Genomic DNA, 16,291 nt, shown 5'->3' on the forward strand with positions numbered 1-16,291 from the left:
AAATGCCAACAAAAAAAATTCTCAGCTTTGCTCTTGGGTTGTAAAAATTGGGCTTTAAACATCAGTTTTCCTCAGGTCCCAGCTGTCTGTCCGTAAATTAAGTAGCCTACTGTGATGACGTCAACGATGATAGCTGTCTGAACAACTTTGTTGAGATTTAAAAGTTCACTGTACGGCGCACTCGTGGTTGGAATAAGATATCGCTGCCGTATTGGAATTGTAAGATGGTCCCTGCTCCGGCCTGTATTGTCGTAAAGTGGATTTACGACATACATCTGATCGATTGTGTTGTTGCAATGTCGATGGACGAGGGAGGAAAACGTGTGTGCTGATACATTTGTATTATGGGTTTATATATGAAAACCATGTGGCTCGTACTTAATGCAGAGTAGAAGCCATATCAGGCGAACAGATGGGCAAACCGCGCGGGGCGTGGTCAGCACTTCACAGTGCACACGTGTTGTTGGAAGCTGGCTTCGCTATGTGACGTGGTTTAAAATCAATGGAGAGTTTTGACAGCCTGAGCCACAACAACAACGTAAAGCTCTACCACGTTGCTTGGAAAGCCATGGCGAGGCATCCCGAAGTCTGCTGTATTCTCCTTGCTGTGTCATTCATCGTATTTTGTAAATATGGATACAGGTAAACATTTGGTGTGAAATGGTCTAAAATTGTGTGAAATTGTGTGCATTTCATTTCCAGACAGTTGTAAACCACATGCAGTCTGAGAGTTATGTGAGGATTTATTATAAGATTGAGGGGGCCTGTGTGGCCTAGCAGTTAATCTGCTATTGCAGCGCACTACCCAGGGGCAACTCACCAATGTGATCGCTTTGAGTTGATGTCCAGCTGACACTGACTTCCTCTCCGGTGATACTTGGGAATTAAGGCCTTTCAGCAAACTGTGAATGGTCATGGCCTCCTTTTGACTATAATATGTGACAGTGTAATGTGAAAAACAGTGTATTTACCCTATTTTTCTTTTTGTAAAACATTTCTCCATTGGTTTTTTTAATCAGTGAGAAATCAGAAAAAACATCGAGTGTCAATAGGAATATTAAGCAACGCTTAAACACAAACCTATCTGATCTTTACAGCTCACTGGAAGATCCCTTACGCATTATTCTTCTCAGACTTTGTCAACCACTTAAACATATCCACTCAGGGTATCACCCTAACCACCATAAATTTGTATCAAGAGTGAAGCCAAATGAGTGAAGGGTTCCCTGTTAGGGCCAATGAAATCATTATGATTTGTGGCAAGCATTGCAGGTGCTGCTTTCCTGATCTTGCTCCACTTCCATCACACTATAACATAAAAGGGAATATAAAAAAGCACTCCAAAGCAGGCATATCAGCAGTGATGTGGAATAGTAGCACCATTCAGTAGTTAAAATTTCCAGACCTGTTTCCAGTCTGAAAAAGCTCTAAAGTATGACACATATCATAGAGTACATGTATATTGGGATTAAGATGTCTTAATCCCAGATGTATATATTAAATCAGTTTCTATCATTATTTATTTGTTTGATTGGTTTGATGTGAGACCTTCTCAAATACGGCAAGAGAGGAAGCCAGCATGGGCTGAGTTTCTATCACAAGTACATACTTCTGTTTGTGTTAATTGACTAAACTAATATAACTATTACAATGAACTGGAAAATTTCTGTAGCTAGATCCTCATTCTAATATTGTACACCAGCCTTTCATAGAAAAAGTCTTTCTCAATGTACTGGGTAATTACATTCATGTTATTAAGTAGATTGGTGTGTTAGCATTTGACATCATTGATAAGCATAGAAATACCATCCACATGTACTTTTATGAAACTGTCAGTATGTAATATAGGAATAAATGTGTAAAAATTTCTTTGTGTCTTTAGCAGTAAGTATTAATGATACTGTATTATAAGTGAATAATTTAATGCGTATTGTTCTGCAGCATCCAGACAAAGCCTGTCATCGTCCCTCCTCGCACTCCGTCTCGCTTCTTCCCCCTCAACTCCCTGGTAAAAGACTTCCCCTATGGTGCCATGGAACCTGTCACCAGCATACTGGCTGATAACGAGTTTATATTCATCATGTTCTATGCACCTTGGTGTTCGAGATCAAAAGTTGCCAGAGCAGAATTTCAGAAAGCAGCCAGAGCTATGCAGGGCGAGGTAATGATGTAAAGAAAAATTTCTCTCTGATGTTTATTAATAATTAGCAATAATAGTTAACTTAAATGTGTCAGTTACATGTATATGTGTGAATAAGATGTGAAAAGTTGGTCATTACTCCAATTTTCTCAAAATGACAGCCATTGTGTGATTGAAATGCACACTGCTTAATTTAATATGGCCTTAAAACCCAATCAAAGAAATGGGTCTTGTAGTAAATCTACATTGTACAGGCAATCAGATGTTTTCTAACCCTGGTATCATCAAATGTAACAAGATATGTATAAGTTACAGTAAAATATTTATAATTCAAACTTCTTTTTCTTTGAAGGTGAAATTTGTGAGCATCAACTGTTCATGGAAGGAAGGAGATTGCCGACGAAGACTGAAGTTCCCTTACTTCCCTCAGTTTTATGTTTATCATACCCATCTTAATGGTTTCAGATTTCAAGGTACATTTTTATCTATACTGAACAAAAATATAAATGCAACACTTTTGTTTTTGCAACATTTCACAAGATAATGCTGTGATTTTTGTCAATTTTAAGGGATGGCCAAGAGCAAAACCCTAAACCAGTGTACATTCCACTCTCCAAAACCAAAGTGTTGTCAATTTCAAGCCTATTCACCATTTTGACCCGTCAGACAGGTGTGGTCCTATCTGTAGTATTCACTGATCTGTAAGGCCTTCCCTGATACTCCTTACCCTCAGGGCCTTTTGTAAGGCTGGCGCCAGAGCCCTTAATATGTCAACGATTAGTTGTCTGAGAAGGCGTCCTGAAGATTTCAGCACGACAGCTAATCGCCCGCATGCCCGCCGACCGCGTGTAACGATCCCTGATCAAGACCACCTTATTCGACCTCCTTCATATTTGCAACTGTTTCAGGCTAGCCACTGCTAATGAAAGACTTATTCTCCATTATAACCAGATTTGCCTCAGAGAAGCGAATTTGCGAGCTCATAGGCCCCTCTATGGTCTAGACCTTACCCCTGTCGACACCTGAGTTGGTTCGAGTGGATTGACATTCATGTTCGTTGGGACAATGGTGGCATATTATGTTTTCAGCTGAATCCCGTTTGCAGCTACACCGAGCCAATGGGAAGCGGCGAGTCAGTGAGTGCTATGCCGACGCAGTCATGGGTAGGGTTCAGCACAGTGGTGGGGTACTTGTATGGGCGGGGATAAGTCATGGCTAACCCACTCAGCTTCATTTCATCAACGTTAACTGGAATGCGGGTAGATACCATGGTGAAATCCTGCACCAAATAGTCGTCCCATTGGTCCTCTTCCATAGGGTAGGACACGACAGTGCCTGTCCCCATGTTGAAGCTGCATGGAGAGCATTTGTACAGGCTGAAAACATTGAAGTGCTTGACTGGCCTGCTTATTCACCTGATCTGTCCCCAGTTGATCACCTATGGGATGTCCTCGAGCGGCATGTTCACTGGCAACTTCCAGTTCCAGGTAACATTGCAGAGTTGCGTTTGGCCCTCGCACAGGAGTGGGAAGACATTCCGCAAGTCACTATTGACCATCTCATCAGGTCTATGCATCGAAGATGTGTAGCAGTGGGGAAGGCAAAGGGCAGACATACTTGGTAGCGAAGGGTGGAATTTCCCAAACTGACCCAACCTGTTCCATTTTATCCCCCCCACCCCCACCACCCCAACTGAAAAAGGGTATTGAAAGAAATTTAATAACGCAGTTATTTTTATCAAAATAATGCGTATTGAGTTTATATTTCTGTTCAGTATACATTATACTTGTAGGACTACTCATTCTTTATACTTCGTATTTACATCCTTAGGACTATGCTTTGCGATGCGTGTGTGGAGCATCCTGTGGATGCTCACGGGTTTCTCCCACCATAATACTGGCCTGTGAATCATCATGGGTTACCCCCGAACTCTGCCTGGTATTCTCCCACCATAAATACTGGCCTGTGAATCATCATGGGTTACCCCCGAGCTCTGCCTGGTATCCTCCCACCATAAATACTGGCCTGTGAATCATCATGGTTTACCCCCGAACTCTGCCTGGTATCCTCCCACCATAAATACTGGCTTGTGAATCATCATGGGTTACCCTTGAGCTCAGCCTGGTATCCTCCCACCATAAATACTGGCCTGTGAATCATCATGGGTTACCCCCGAGCTCTGCCTGGTATCCTCCCACCATAAATACTGGCCTGTGAATCATCATGGGTTACCCCCGAGCTCTGCCTGGTATCCTCCCACCATAAATACTGGCCTGTGAATCATCATGGGTTACCCTTGAGCTCAGCCTGGTATCCTCCCACCATAAATACTGGCCTATGAATCGTCATGGGTTACCCCCGAGCTCAGCCTGGTATCCTCCCACCATAAATACTGGCCTGTGAATCATCATGGGTTACCCCCGAGCTCTGCCTGGTATCCTCCCACCATAAATACTGGCCTGTGAATCATCATGGGTTACCCCCGAACTCTGCCTGGTATCCTCCCACCATAAATACTGGCCTGTGAATCATCATGGGTTACCCCCGAGCTCTGCCTGGTATCCTCCCACCATAAATACTGGCCTGTGAATCATCATGGGTTACCCCCGAGCTCAGCCTGGTATTCTCCCACCATAAATACTGGCCTGTCAATCGTCATGGGTTACCCCCGAGCTCAGCCTGGTATCCTCCCACCATAAATACTGGCCTGTGAATCATCATGGGTTTCCCCCAAACTCTGCCTGGTATCCTCCCACCATAAATACTGGCCTGTGAATCATCATGGGTTTCCCCCAAACTCTGCCTGGTATCCTCCCACCATAAATACTGGTCTGTGAATCATCATGGGTTACCCCCAAGCTCTGCCTGGTATCCTCCCACCATAAATACTGGCCTGTGAATCATCATGGGTTACCCCCGAGCTCTGCCTGGTATCCTCCCACCATAATTACTGGCCTGTGAATCATCATGGGTTACCCCCGAGCTCAGCCTGGTATCCTCCCACCATAAATACTGGCCTGTGAATCATTATGGGTTACCCTTGAGCTCAGCCTGGTATCCCCCCACCATAAATATTGACCTGGAGATGGATGTCGCTTTCTTGAAGGCCCTGTCCAGTTTCTTCCACCATGATTCTGTCTGATGTTGTACATTAACTGATACATTCTTTAAATAAGTACTGCGTAAAACACCAATCAAATAAATAAATACAAGAAATGGTTCTGTGGTTTATGGCTGGTTATATCCAGGTCTAATGAAGGTCAGAGACCTGTGTCTCAGCATTGATGTATCTTTGACACTGGCAGTGCCCAGGCCACCACTTTGAGTTAATGTGGTATTCAGTAAATCAGAAATGCTAAGGTACTTTTTTGGACACTGTAATCTTAACAAAGCATTCCTTTTTTAACTGACATAAATTGTGTTCAGATGTAATTTTGTTGGCAGGCACTGATATTCCTATTCTCTCGTTGTTGGGAAAATGTTGAAATATATCTTCATTGTTACGTACGATCAGCATTTGAGTTTAATTAATGGGTTATGTAACAAGGTTGTTGAAGTAATCTTGGCTGTAATTTTAAATACCAAATAAAAATACCGTTAAATGAGAATAATGTTTTGCTGAAGGCGGTGGTTTACCCTGGGCTTAAGGTTTCCTCTTCCCATGAATCTAACTACCATTTTTTAGGTGAAAAATACTTGAGCATGGCAGTTAATACCAAGCAAAAGTAATTATTTATAAGTAAATAAATAAGTAAAATCAATCGAAAGAATTCATTGTGAATAATTAAATAAAAAAGGATGCTAATGGATAATTTCATATTTTTTTCAGGTATTATAGGAGCAGAACACATGGTGAAGTTTTTGGATAATCTGAGATTTCCCCTAACATTTATATATGACAGACAGCGGTTGAAGGACTTCATCTCTTCCCAGGAGGTAAAACAACCCAGAACAGCTTGAGACTTTCTCATGGTTTCCTTTTAGCCATGAAATACATATATGTCAGTTACCTTAACATTGTATATATATGTGTGTAAAGGACGGGTCACTAAAATGACTCAAGATTATTTCGTAACCCAGTTTTTAAATAACTACTCATATGTACCATAATACCTACATTCATCAAGTACCCTTCTGTCTCAACAGGCCTGTTTTATGGACAGAATTGCACATTAATACAAATTAGAAATTACCAGATCTCTTCATTTTGGTAGCAAACATTCCTCTTTGTATTTTCTCTTCTGGTGTGAAATCTTGTAACCCAAATTCCTGTTTACAGACATCAGTGGTGGGATACTTTGACTATGGGACATCCCCAGAGCCACCTGGTTTCCAGCAATTTTACTATGCTGCAATGCGAATCTGTGAGCAAGGTACTAATCTGATATAGAAGCTACATGTGGTGTTTAGATGTGTGTACAGCATGTAAACGTTTACCTTTCTAAGCGACTTGGGTTGCAGTGGATGAAAGGGTGTGAAATCTGCCTGCAGGGTTAACTCCTTTTGGCAGCCTTTGTCACCTGCTTCACAAAATAAAAGGAAGCATTCTTTAGTAGCGACCTCCTAAATACATGTAGGAACAAAGTGCATACATGTGCAGGATTGAGTGCAATGTCATTTTTAGTGATATCACATTTCAAGATGACCACTACGACAACTGACTGTGAGCCATCACTGTGATATCACACACTGATTGCATCTCCACATGCAGAGCATTGTAAACTCCTGTGCAGAATTAAGCAGAAATTTAGAGAATCTTGAAAAATGAAACCCAAATAATTTACACAAATGTGTTAAAGAAAGATGTTGAAATTTCGTGTAAAATTTCCTCATCCAGTTGGCATTTGTTTTTGTGAATTGAGCAGTTGGCAACCATCATAGGACAGTTTCATTTGTAACAGAAAAATTACATTGTTCTATCAAGGACTAGAAAAGGACTTGTTTGTTAAAATATCTATTTTTGAATTGTTTTTCACAGATCCAATTTTTCCACCCAAGTTTGCAGTGGTAAATTCTAAACAGTTAGGAGAGATGTTTGATTTACGCAGTCCAAGTAGAGTGGTCATTACCAGGCGCTTCAACATTACCTTGGTGAGTATATATTTGGGCAGATTACTCTAAATCTTCAAGATTTTCAAACTCTAAAACCCTTTTTTCAGTGGAATTTATGCATACAATTATTTTGATGACAAATAATGTCTTTGTCTCACTAAAGATGCAAGTCTCATAATACTGTGCAAATTATTTCTGTGCCTCCTATAGTTCTTTCATAACGTTTCAAAATAGTTGTCTCAAGATACTGGTCTAGTGGATGTGTATCTCCTATCTGTAATTCACAATTATGTGTCTGATGCAAACAATTATAAGCAATATTTTCGACAGGATTCTGATTGCTGTCCTCCATGTATAAGTGAGAATTTATGGAGTATTATATTAAATACTGTCTTATAAAACACGCCTTTAATAAGACAGAGATTCATTTTTGCACCTGTCACAAACAGAGCGGGAAAATTTATGGAAACATTACTTTGTCATGTTTGAAACATTTGACAAGGATTCATATGCATGTCATATTTTCGAAATATAAGTATGATTGCAGCATGGCCTTAATAGTATTACGCATATAGGTATAGGTCCTACTATGAGGAAAGCACATGTATGGCTATAGTAATTTTTCATTTATTGGCCAAATTCGGAATAAAAATAAATTTATCTAATCTTTAAAACATTGCTGTACACTTATTTTGCTTTACTTATATATTCTTCTTGTGTAATGCAGAGAGAAAAATGTGATGTTTTCAGAAATTCCCACTTGTGACCAAACTGACCTCAACTAACATTGTTCAGTGGGTGATGAAAAACAGCATGAAGGTATGATATTGCTGCATTGTTACTGATTTTTTCTTCAGCCATATATTTGAAATCCTTTGCGTTTGTTTCAGGAGTTAATGGGTGATTCATCCATCAGGATGTACATGGGTGATTCATCCATCAGGATGTACATGGGTGATTCATCCTTCAGGATGTACACATGGGTGATTCATCCTTCAGGATGTACATGGATGATTCATCCATCAGGATGTACATGGTGATTCATCCTTCAGGATGTACACATGGGTGATTCATCCTTCAGGATGTACATGGGTGATTCATCCATCAGGATGTACATGGGTGATTCATCCATCAGGATGTACATGGTGATTCATCCTTCAGGATGTACACATGGGTGATTCATCCTTCAGGATGTACATGGGTGATTCATCCATCAGGATGTACATGGGTGATTCATCCATCAGGATGTACATGGGTGATTCATCCTTCAGGATGTACATGGGTGATTCATCCATCAGGATGTACATGGTGATTCATCCATCAGGATGTACATGGTGATTCATCCATCAGGATGTACATGGGTGATTCATCCATCAGGATGTACACATGGGTGATTCATCCTTCAGGATGTACATGGGTGATTCATCCATCAGGATGTACATGGGTGATTCATCCATCAGGATGTACATGGATGATTCATCCATCAGGATGTACATGGGTGATTCATCCATCAGGATGTACATGGGTGATTCATCCATCAGGATGTACATGGGTGATTCATCCATCAGGATGTACATGGGTGATTCATCCATCAGGATGTACATGGTGATTCATCCTTCAGGATGTACACATGGGTGATTCATCCTTCAGGATGTACATGGATGATTCATCCATCAGGATGTACATGGGTGATTCATCCTTCAGGATGTACACATGGGTGATTCATCCTTCAGGATGTACATGGATGATTCATCCATCAGGATGTACATGGGTGATTCATCCATCAGGATGTACATGGATGATTCATCCATCAGGATGTACATGGGTGATTCATCCTTCAGGATGTACATGGGTGCATCTGTGACAGAATTAATGATACATGTAGTTTGGAGTACATTTTATTAGGATTATGTGAAATAGATGCCAATCAGACGCTGTTTTTTGCTGTCATGGATATTAAATATCACATGTTATTTGCCGAGAGATTAGTTGTAAATTTTGCTAAGGATCAGCTATCGTCTGGTTCATCCATCACTGTTCTCATTGACAAGAAGGTGAGTGTAGGGCTATTATGGGGGAGGGGGGGGGAAGTGCAGTATTGGTATTTTGTGTTAAAGATGAGTTGTACTGGAGTTGAAATCTCAGCTGCTTGAAATATTGATTTCTTTGTACGTGTTATATGGATCAGTTAAAAGGCCATCAATATACTGCAAGATATGGCACATAAAAGACACTTAAGGATCAGTGTTCAGACTGATACATTGACTGTATATATATATATATATATATATATATATATATATATTTGCTGCCGTGCTTTAGATGTTTGTCTTCCACTTGTGCAGGTGCACGTAGAATTTTCTTTGGATTTTTATTTCTGTCTTCTCTGTCTGTGCCTTTGCGGTAATAAGTGACGAACACTGCTCATTGAATAACTTGCCAAAGGTAGATGCTTTAGTTTACACTTACACATTCCTTCCATGACACTGACTGAAATCCTGTGAGTGACATATTTTCAAGTATTGTTCTTAAGTATTGTTTCTGTTTTTGATGTTATCAGCCTTTGGTTAGCTGGGTTATCCCCCCTGGTATGAAGAGTCTCTTGCTTTCCTCCCAGCTGGACAAAGGACCTGTTCTTCTCCACTTCACCAGGCTTGACCCCCTGTATGGTCTCCATCATTCCCTCACACTTGTGAGTATCACATCAGCTACATATACCCAAGACACATTCTTGGGGGAAAAAATTTGCCAATCCCATGCCTTGTTTAAGCCATAATTCACTTTCTCTATCTGTTCAAGTCTGATTTTCAAAACTTACATAATTTTATCTGATCAGTGTGCTGTCTGTGACAGAGAGAGGCTTTAACCTCATTGATAGAGGCAACATAGAAAGGATTATATCATGATATACTCCACTGTGAAACATTGCCTGTTTTGAATTGTAACTATTGGTTGTATCTTGATCTTGATCTGAGTGAATTAAAAAGACATGTAGACATATGGACAGATTCTTTGTTTTGATTTAGGTTTATTATAAATAGTTTTATAATAACTTTCAATAATCTCTGCTGCTAATCATCTGGCATTGTAAAATTGTACATTTGATTTTATGGGTTTTTTATTTTTTTGGCAGCTGGAGAAGTCTGCCCTTGCCTATAACAACTGTGGCCGTGAGACGGATATCAGTGAGTCTCTGAACAGTACAGTATACAAGGGTTTAGCAGCCAGCAAGTTCTTTCTCCAGACTCTGTCCATGTGTGACAACCTGAGGAGGCAGAGAAAGCAGTTCCTGTACACAAGGACATGCTGTGTTAGTGTGGGGACTAGGGGAGAGACTAACAGCTCAAAGGGTGGTGCTGTCAGTGCCTGTGAGATATGTCAGCACTATGATAGCATGACCCCACTCCAGTCAGGCTGTACCATGAACTTACTCTACCCACAGCTGAAAATGTCTGCACACAGACCAGTGGCCAATATCTGTGCAGAGTCCGTGAAAAACTACAATGTTAATCGTCATACCAGCATCTGCTGTGGAGTTAATCGACAAATAAACAGACAGTATCCAGGAAAAAGAAAATCTGTGCCGGGGCGTAGAGCTACAGACTATTTCATGGAAGTAGCTAAAGAGAGGAGCCAGCGACATGCTTGTTGTAAGCTCCGCCTTCACGCATCTCAGTCTTTGCCAGCTGGGTTGTTCCCCACGCATGCACAGGTGCAGAGCGTTGATTGGATGAAATCAGCAGGACTTGCCTGCGCAACCAATCAGACGCTGTTTTTTGCTGTCATGGATATTAAATATCACATGTTATTTGCCAAGAGATTAGGTGTAAATTTTGCTAAGGATCAGCTACCGCCTGGTTCATCCATCACTGTTCTCATTGACAAGAAGGTGAGTGTCACACATATGAATAATGGCACACATTGGGGGAAGGGCTTTTTTTTCACCAATCATTTCCAGTAATTATTTCCTCGAAGGCTGAGGTGGTTAGCATGCCAGCGCGGTGCAATGACCCAGGAGCTTCACACCAATGGGATCTCTGGACGTATGTGGGAAGGTCTGCTAACAACCTGTGGATGGTGGTGGGTTTCTCCCAGGTTCTGCTCGGTTTCCACCCACCCTAATGCTGGCCATCGTATGAGTAAAATATTCTTGAGAAAATAAAAACACCAATCAAATAAATATATAAATTATTTGCTCCTTTTACCACTTTTTATTATACATGTACCAATAACATCTTTTGTTTTTATGGTTGTTAAATATACTACCACAAATGTTTACTAAATATTCCATTTCATCTTCAGCTTGTCAGGAAATGAAAACAAAATTGGAATACACACTTTCACATGTAACATGTAAATGCAGATCAAGTTTGATATCATGTATTGATTTTACATTGGTTGCAATGTAGACCCTGTTTTCTGCTTTCAGAATGAATGGCATAGTTTTATGAAAGAGCCATTCTCAGAAAATTCAATAGGTAAGTATGCAATACCCGACAAATATACATGTAAGTAGTGTTGAAAGCAAAGAATTACATTTCTCTCTCTCACTTTTTGGGGAAAGTAAAGATAGGAATGTGTTGGTGTTAGCTTAGATGTGCTAACTATGTGAAAAAAAGGAACTAAATATTCCTGCTAAAATTACATGAATACTGGTTAAAAAGATCAGACCAGGTGTCCCAAAAATTAGGGTATGTTAAGTTGCGTGAGTGTTTTTGTCTCGTGTTGTTTCTTGTTTACTGCTGTTCCTTGTTTACTGCTGTTTCTTTTTTATTCAATAGTCAACGCACAAAAAAAGCTTGAATGGGTGAACTATTAATTGGTTGTTGAAGTCACTGCTTCTTCATATTGAAGAGGAGTTGAAAGAGGCAAGCATTAAGTTTGTGTGTGGTTGTCTTTCTCTTCTGGTTTCAGATATATTTTTACACAACTACACCCAGTCATTGCTCAGCCGTCACCAGAATAGTGAGGCGTCTCCCCAAACCTGTGATAACCATTCAGCTGTCTGTGTTACTGATCTCACCACTCATACATTCCATGCTGTTGTTATGGATACTAGTAAGGTCAGTGGGGCTCAACCCAAATAAGGGTAAAGCCAGAGATGACTTACACTTCCACTTTCATACTCCCAATTTTCACTTTCATACTTTCAATTTCCGCTTCTACACTCCCACATCTTAACTTGTCTGTAGAAAATACAGCATGGGCTTATATCATACCCCAAGCATCAGCATCAGCGTCCAATAACAGTCGGAGTTAAATTGAGATAAATGATAAGGATTGTATCTCCAAAAGTAGTGCATTGAAATCAGGTATTGCATACATGTAAAACACAATTACAGTAATAGGGATATTCAGTCATTGATACCATCGTGTTAATTTCCATAAAGTACTATTTTAATGACTTCATAGAATCCATGTTAAACATAAATGTTGATGGTAGTATCTCAAAATGTACTTTAGCTGACGGTTTGTATTAAGCTGAAGTTTTTCATTCACATGTCTCAGACAGGCAAGCAGGTTGGTAACCTTGTTTGTCTTACGTTTCCAGTTTTCAGTCCTAAAAAGATAACTTTTAAATTTCTATTTTCTGTAGTCCATGTGCTAAAATGCATGATATCGTGCTCATGATTTCAGGATGTGTTGGTGTTGTTCTATGCATCATGGTGTGGCTTCTGTACCAGCTTATCTCATGTTTACCTTGCCTTAGCCAGGTATTTTATCTCCGCCAAGAGTATAATTTTTACAAGGTATGAGTCATATTATTTTACTGTGCTGCTCTACTTTATTTTGGCTAACACAATATAGTGTTATTTGCTAGTTTTCTAATTTCCAGTTTCTATGAAATCTGATTGGAAGTAGCAAGTTTCAACAAAGTGGTTAAAATATAAGTCTGCTTCACATAAGAGTATAATAATTGGAGTACTATTCAATTTGAGTTGTTTCAGGTTTGTATAGCAATCAACTGACTGTGACACCTGAAACATTATACAGACTCAAACATAATTTCAGGCCGAACACTTGGATTTCTGACTTTCACACGTGTACATGTAAAGCTGTGAATAGACAGTACCTGTAACACTCATTTCTTCTGGTATGTTTGCAACAGGGGGTGGATGGATTAATCATTTGAAGAACAAGCCTTCGGTTTTGTGCACATCCTCATGTTGAGGAAGACTGTACATGTCTTCTTTTCTCTTTCAGGATAGATGCTGATAGAAATGACCTTCCTTGGGAGTTCACAGTTGATGTCTACCCTACCTTGATTTTCTTCCCAGCCAAAAGGTTTGTATCTTGCATTACCAATGTTAACTGGCCATTGTGTCATCCTTAAAAACTCTTTGTTGGAAGTAGCCTGACCCTGTTCCAAAAATATGGTGTCTCGGTAGGGAAAGTGTGTTTTTTCAAATTCTGGCCAATGAAAAAGATAGACATCTTAAAGAATGTAACATTGAGAGGTAAATAGAGAAGTAGGATGCTCTGTTGATAGTTATTCCGTTTACTAAGCCCACTGGACAACATTTTATTGATGACTTAGTGTTATGAAGTGTGGGTCTGGAAGTTCAGCAATGTTTTCTTGTCATGAGCAATAAGGCTGCGTGGGACTAAGAGCTCTGATAGTGTTTTATCCCCATCTGAAAGGATGTTGGGACTTACATGTAGAAACGAGGGATATCCATTTATGTTTTGTTTTTTCTTGCAGGAAAGCCGACAGTGTGGTTTTCCCAAATGCTCTTCCAAAAACCCTCCCAAACCTGATCAAGTTTGTACTTCGCCATTCCAGCCAAGTCTTGCGTCTTGACACAGCCAGGGGAATCTGTTCCATGTCATGTATCCGCAGAAATAGGAGAGAAGTGTCATTTACCATTGTGGAGTTGTATAAACACATTCGAAAAATAAAACGGAAAGTTCCACAAACTCTACTTTCTTTGGACAGTGCAAGAAATCAGATTGACACTGACCTGACAAGAACTACGAAGGAATTTCGAATTCAACTTTTACTGAGTCAGTACATATTTTTGAAAAAACAACTGAGTAAAACAGAACAACAGGTGAAAAGTGCAAAGTTGTTGGAAGATATGTTGTCAAAAAGTAGTGAGATGCTATCATTATCAAGCCTTGAATATTTCAATCAGCAGCACAGAACATTGTTGACAAGGCTTGCAAAAACAGCTGAAAACCTCTCAACAAAGCCTTTGAGAGATGAGTTGTGACTTTAGCCATCCCAGTCTCAGTTTCTCAGCACTTTTCTGATACTTTTACTTTTTTGAAAGCCTTATGAGATTTGCTGAATGGACTTGTGAGATATGAAATGTGGAATGAAAATAGGATAAAGTCTCTTTCATAATCCCCATTTGGATGATGTGATTTTTTGAATGCTGCAATGGCTTGAAATAGTGGATGTTCAGTTTACACTGGATTAGTTCGGTGTTCAATTGGTTGACTCTTCTCAATGTGTGAATAGAGCTTAATGCTATGTGCACAAAACTACGTGCAAAATGTCACACAGGTTGTAGTGAAAATAATATTACCAAGGCTTTTATATATACTGTATATAACATTGCATAGAGTTTTGGCTTCTTTCAGAGGCATTTAGGAATTGGGATGGTATAGATTGACAGAGGCATTACTTATGCGTCTGTAATGGCTCCGTCAATCTATTGAGTTTCTGAAATAGACCTTGGTGTGAAAACAGCAGTTAGCATCTTATTGATAATGTTCAAAGGTATGAAAATAATTTTTTTTTTTACCAGTATCAAAGTTTTTGTGATTGAGAGTGCTGATATAAAAAAATATTTCCAATGCAGGTGTAGTGTCTTTCTATTGTAGCTCTAAATTTAAAATTTCTTTAACATTTATATGTAACAACTGACATGGAGTATTAGTTAGACTTTGCTACACAAGACAGTTTCATACTTCTCTTTACTGATATTTTTTTTTTACTTAAATTTCAATGTTCCTTAATGGTTGTTTTTATCAGGAAATTAGAGTGTGAAAGTTTACTTGACTGCAGATAACTGATAATATTTTTGAAACTGTCTCAGTAAACATTCTTGTATGTTTTGCTTGCTTGATTGGATGAGAGTCCTGTAGCAGAGTTGGGTGTGTTAATGGCAACTTTCCTTGGAGTCATCATTTGTATGAAATATATTTTAAAATTCAACATTGATGTCATTGGGGTAAAAAGATTTCCATTTTTATATGTACATGTATACAATATTGCCATTGAGTACATGAAATGAATGGAGCTAGGTATCGTAGCAAAGTGATATGATTATAGGTATTTATGAGTGCTGAATGTACTTGGTTATCCTGAAATCTGTGGATACTCTACCAACAGGTGACTCATCATGCATAACCACTGGCGACGAGAGAAATTATCACATGGCACTGCCTTTATGTCCCAACAAATATTGGAAATCAATTTTTATCCATTTACATTGTTTGCATATAAATGTATGTATATAAATGTGATCATACTGCATGTAAAGAAGGTGTCGAGTAAACATGTAAATGCCTTTTGTCTCTTTACTCCTCAGTTTTGTCCGGTCACTGTTGACACTTCCCTTGCACATGTTCCAACATGATTTAATATAGTGCACTCTCTCGGTTTAAATACATGTATTGGTATTATGAAAGCTACTTGTATTTGAAACTTAAAGAACACTTAAATTTCTGAAAGTGGTATAAACTGATGAAAAAATGAAGTCCATGTAAGTTTTTATGCAGCAGTAAATGTCATCTTATAGAAACATGGGGGGAAAAAGTTGAACACTAAATCCAGTTACATTGAAGGTTGACACAAGGTATGTGGCCGAGTGAAAAACTGCTGCAATGGCTACACAGAGGTATTTCACACTTTTAATTTATGTATCAAATGTATGTACTTCCAGTTGTCCATATTTAAGAAATGTACATTGAATGCAGTAAGAGATTCTAAAATTATGCAGACAATTCTAACTGAAAATAAATTATTAAATAAAATATTTATTTTAATCTTGTGATATTTACGTTGTGTAAGTTTGTTACTGTAAGTTTGGTCAGTTGGCATAGGTTGTTTTGTAGTCTGAACATATCTAAATCCTTCTGTATTTTGTG

At 39.2% G+C, this 16,291-nt stretch overlaps 1 protein-coding gene across 1 annotated transcript; it reads left to right on the forward strand.

The window, feature by feature from the left end:
- Positions 1-309: 309 nt before the first annotated feature.
- LOC135473487 (thioredoxin domain-containing protein 11-like) lies at positions 310-16,140 on the forward strand. The gene is made up of 14 exons (XM_064753341.1): positions 310-642; positions 1,942-2,161; positions 2,493-2,613; positions 5,970-6,076; positions 6,420-6,513; positions 7,119-7,231; positions 7,943-8,011; positions 9,753-9,884; positions 10,326-11,081; positions 11,622-11,670; positions 12,107-12,255; positions 12,830-12,942; positions 13,397-13,477; positions 13,896-16,140. The coding sequence occupies exons 1-14, from the start codon at positions 503-505 to the stop codon at positions 14,404-14,406; spliced, it is 2,655 nt and encodes an 884-aa protein (XP_064609411.1). The 5' UTR covers positions 310-502; the 3' UTR covers positions 14,407-16,140.
- Positions 16,141-16,291: the final 151 nt, after the last annotated feature.

The sequence above is a fragment of the Liolophura sinensis genome, chromosome 1 (assembly GCF_032854445.1).
Source record: "Liolophura sinensis isolate JHLJ2023 chromosome 1, CUHK_Ljap_v2, whole genome shotgun sequence".
In the NCBI taxonomy this organism is placed as follows: Eukaryota; Metazoa; Mollusca; class Polyplacophora; order Chitonida; family Chitonidae; genus Liolophura; species Liolophura sinensis.

Excerpts from the sequence above, each read along its gene's own strand:
- LOC135473487 (XM_064753341.1), top strand. The coding sequence starts at position 503 with ATGGAGAGTTTTGACAGCCTGAGCCACAACAACAACGTAAAGCTCTAC. Across the intron at positions 6,077-6,419 it reads ACTTCATCTCTTCCCAGGAG|ACATCAGTGGTGGGATACTT; the intron begins GTAAAACAACCC and ends TCCTGTTTACAG. Across the intron at positions 13,478-13,895 it reads ATTTTCTTCCCAGCCAAAAG|GAAAGCCGACAGTGTGGTTT; the intron begins GTTTGTATCTTG and ends TTTTTCTTGCAG.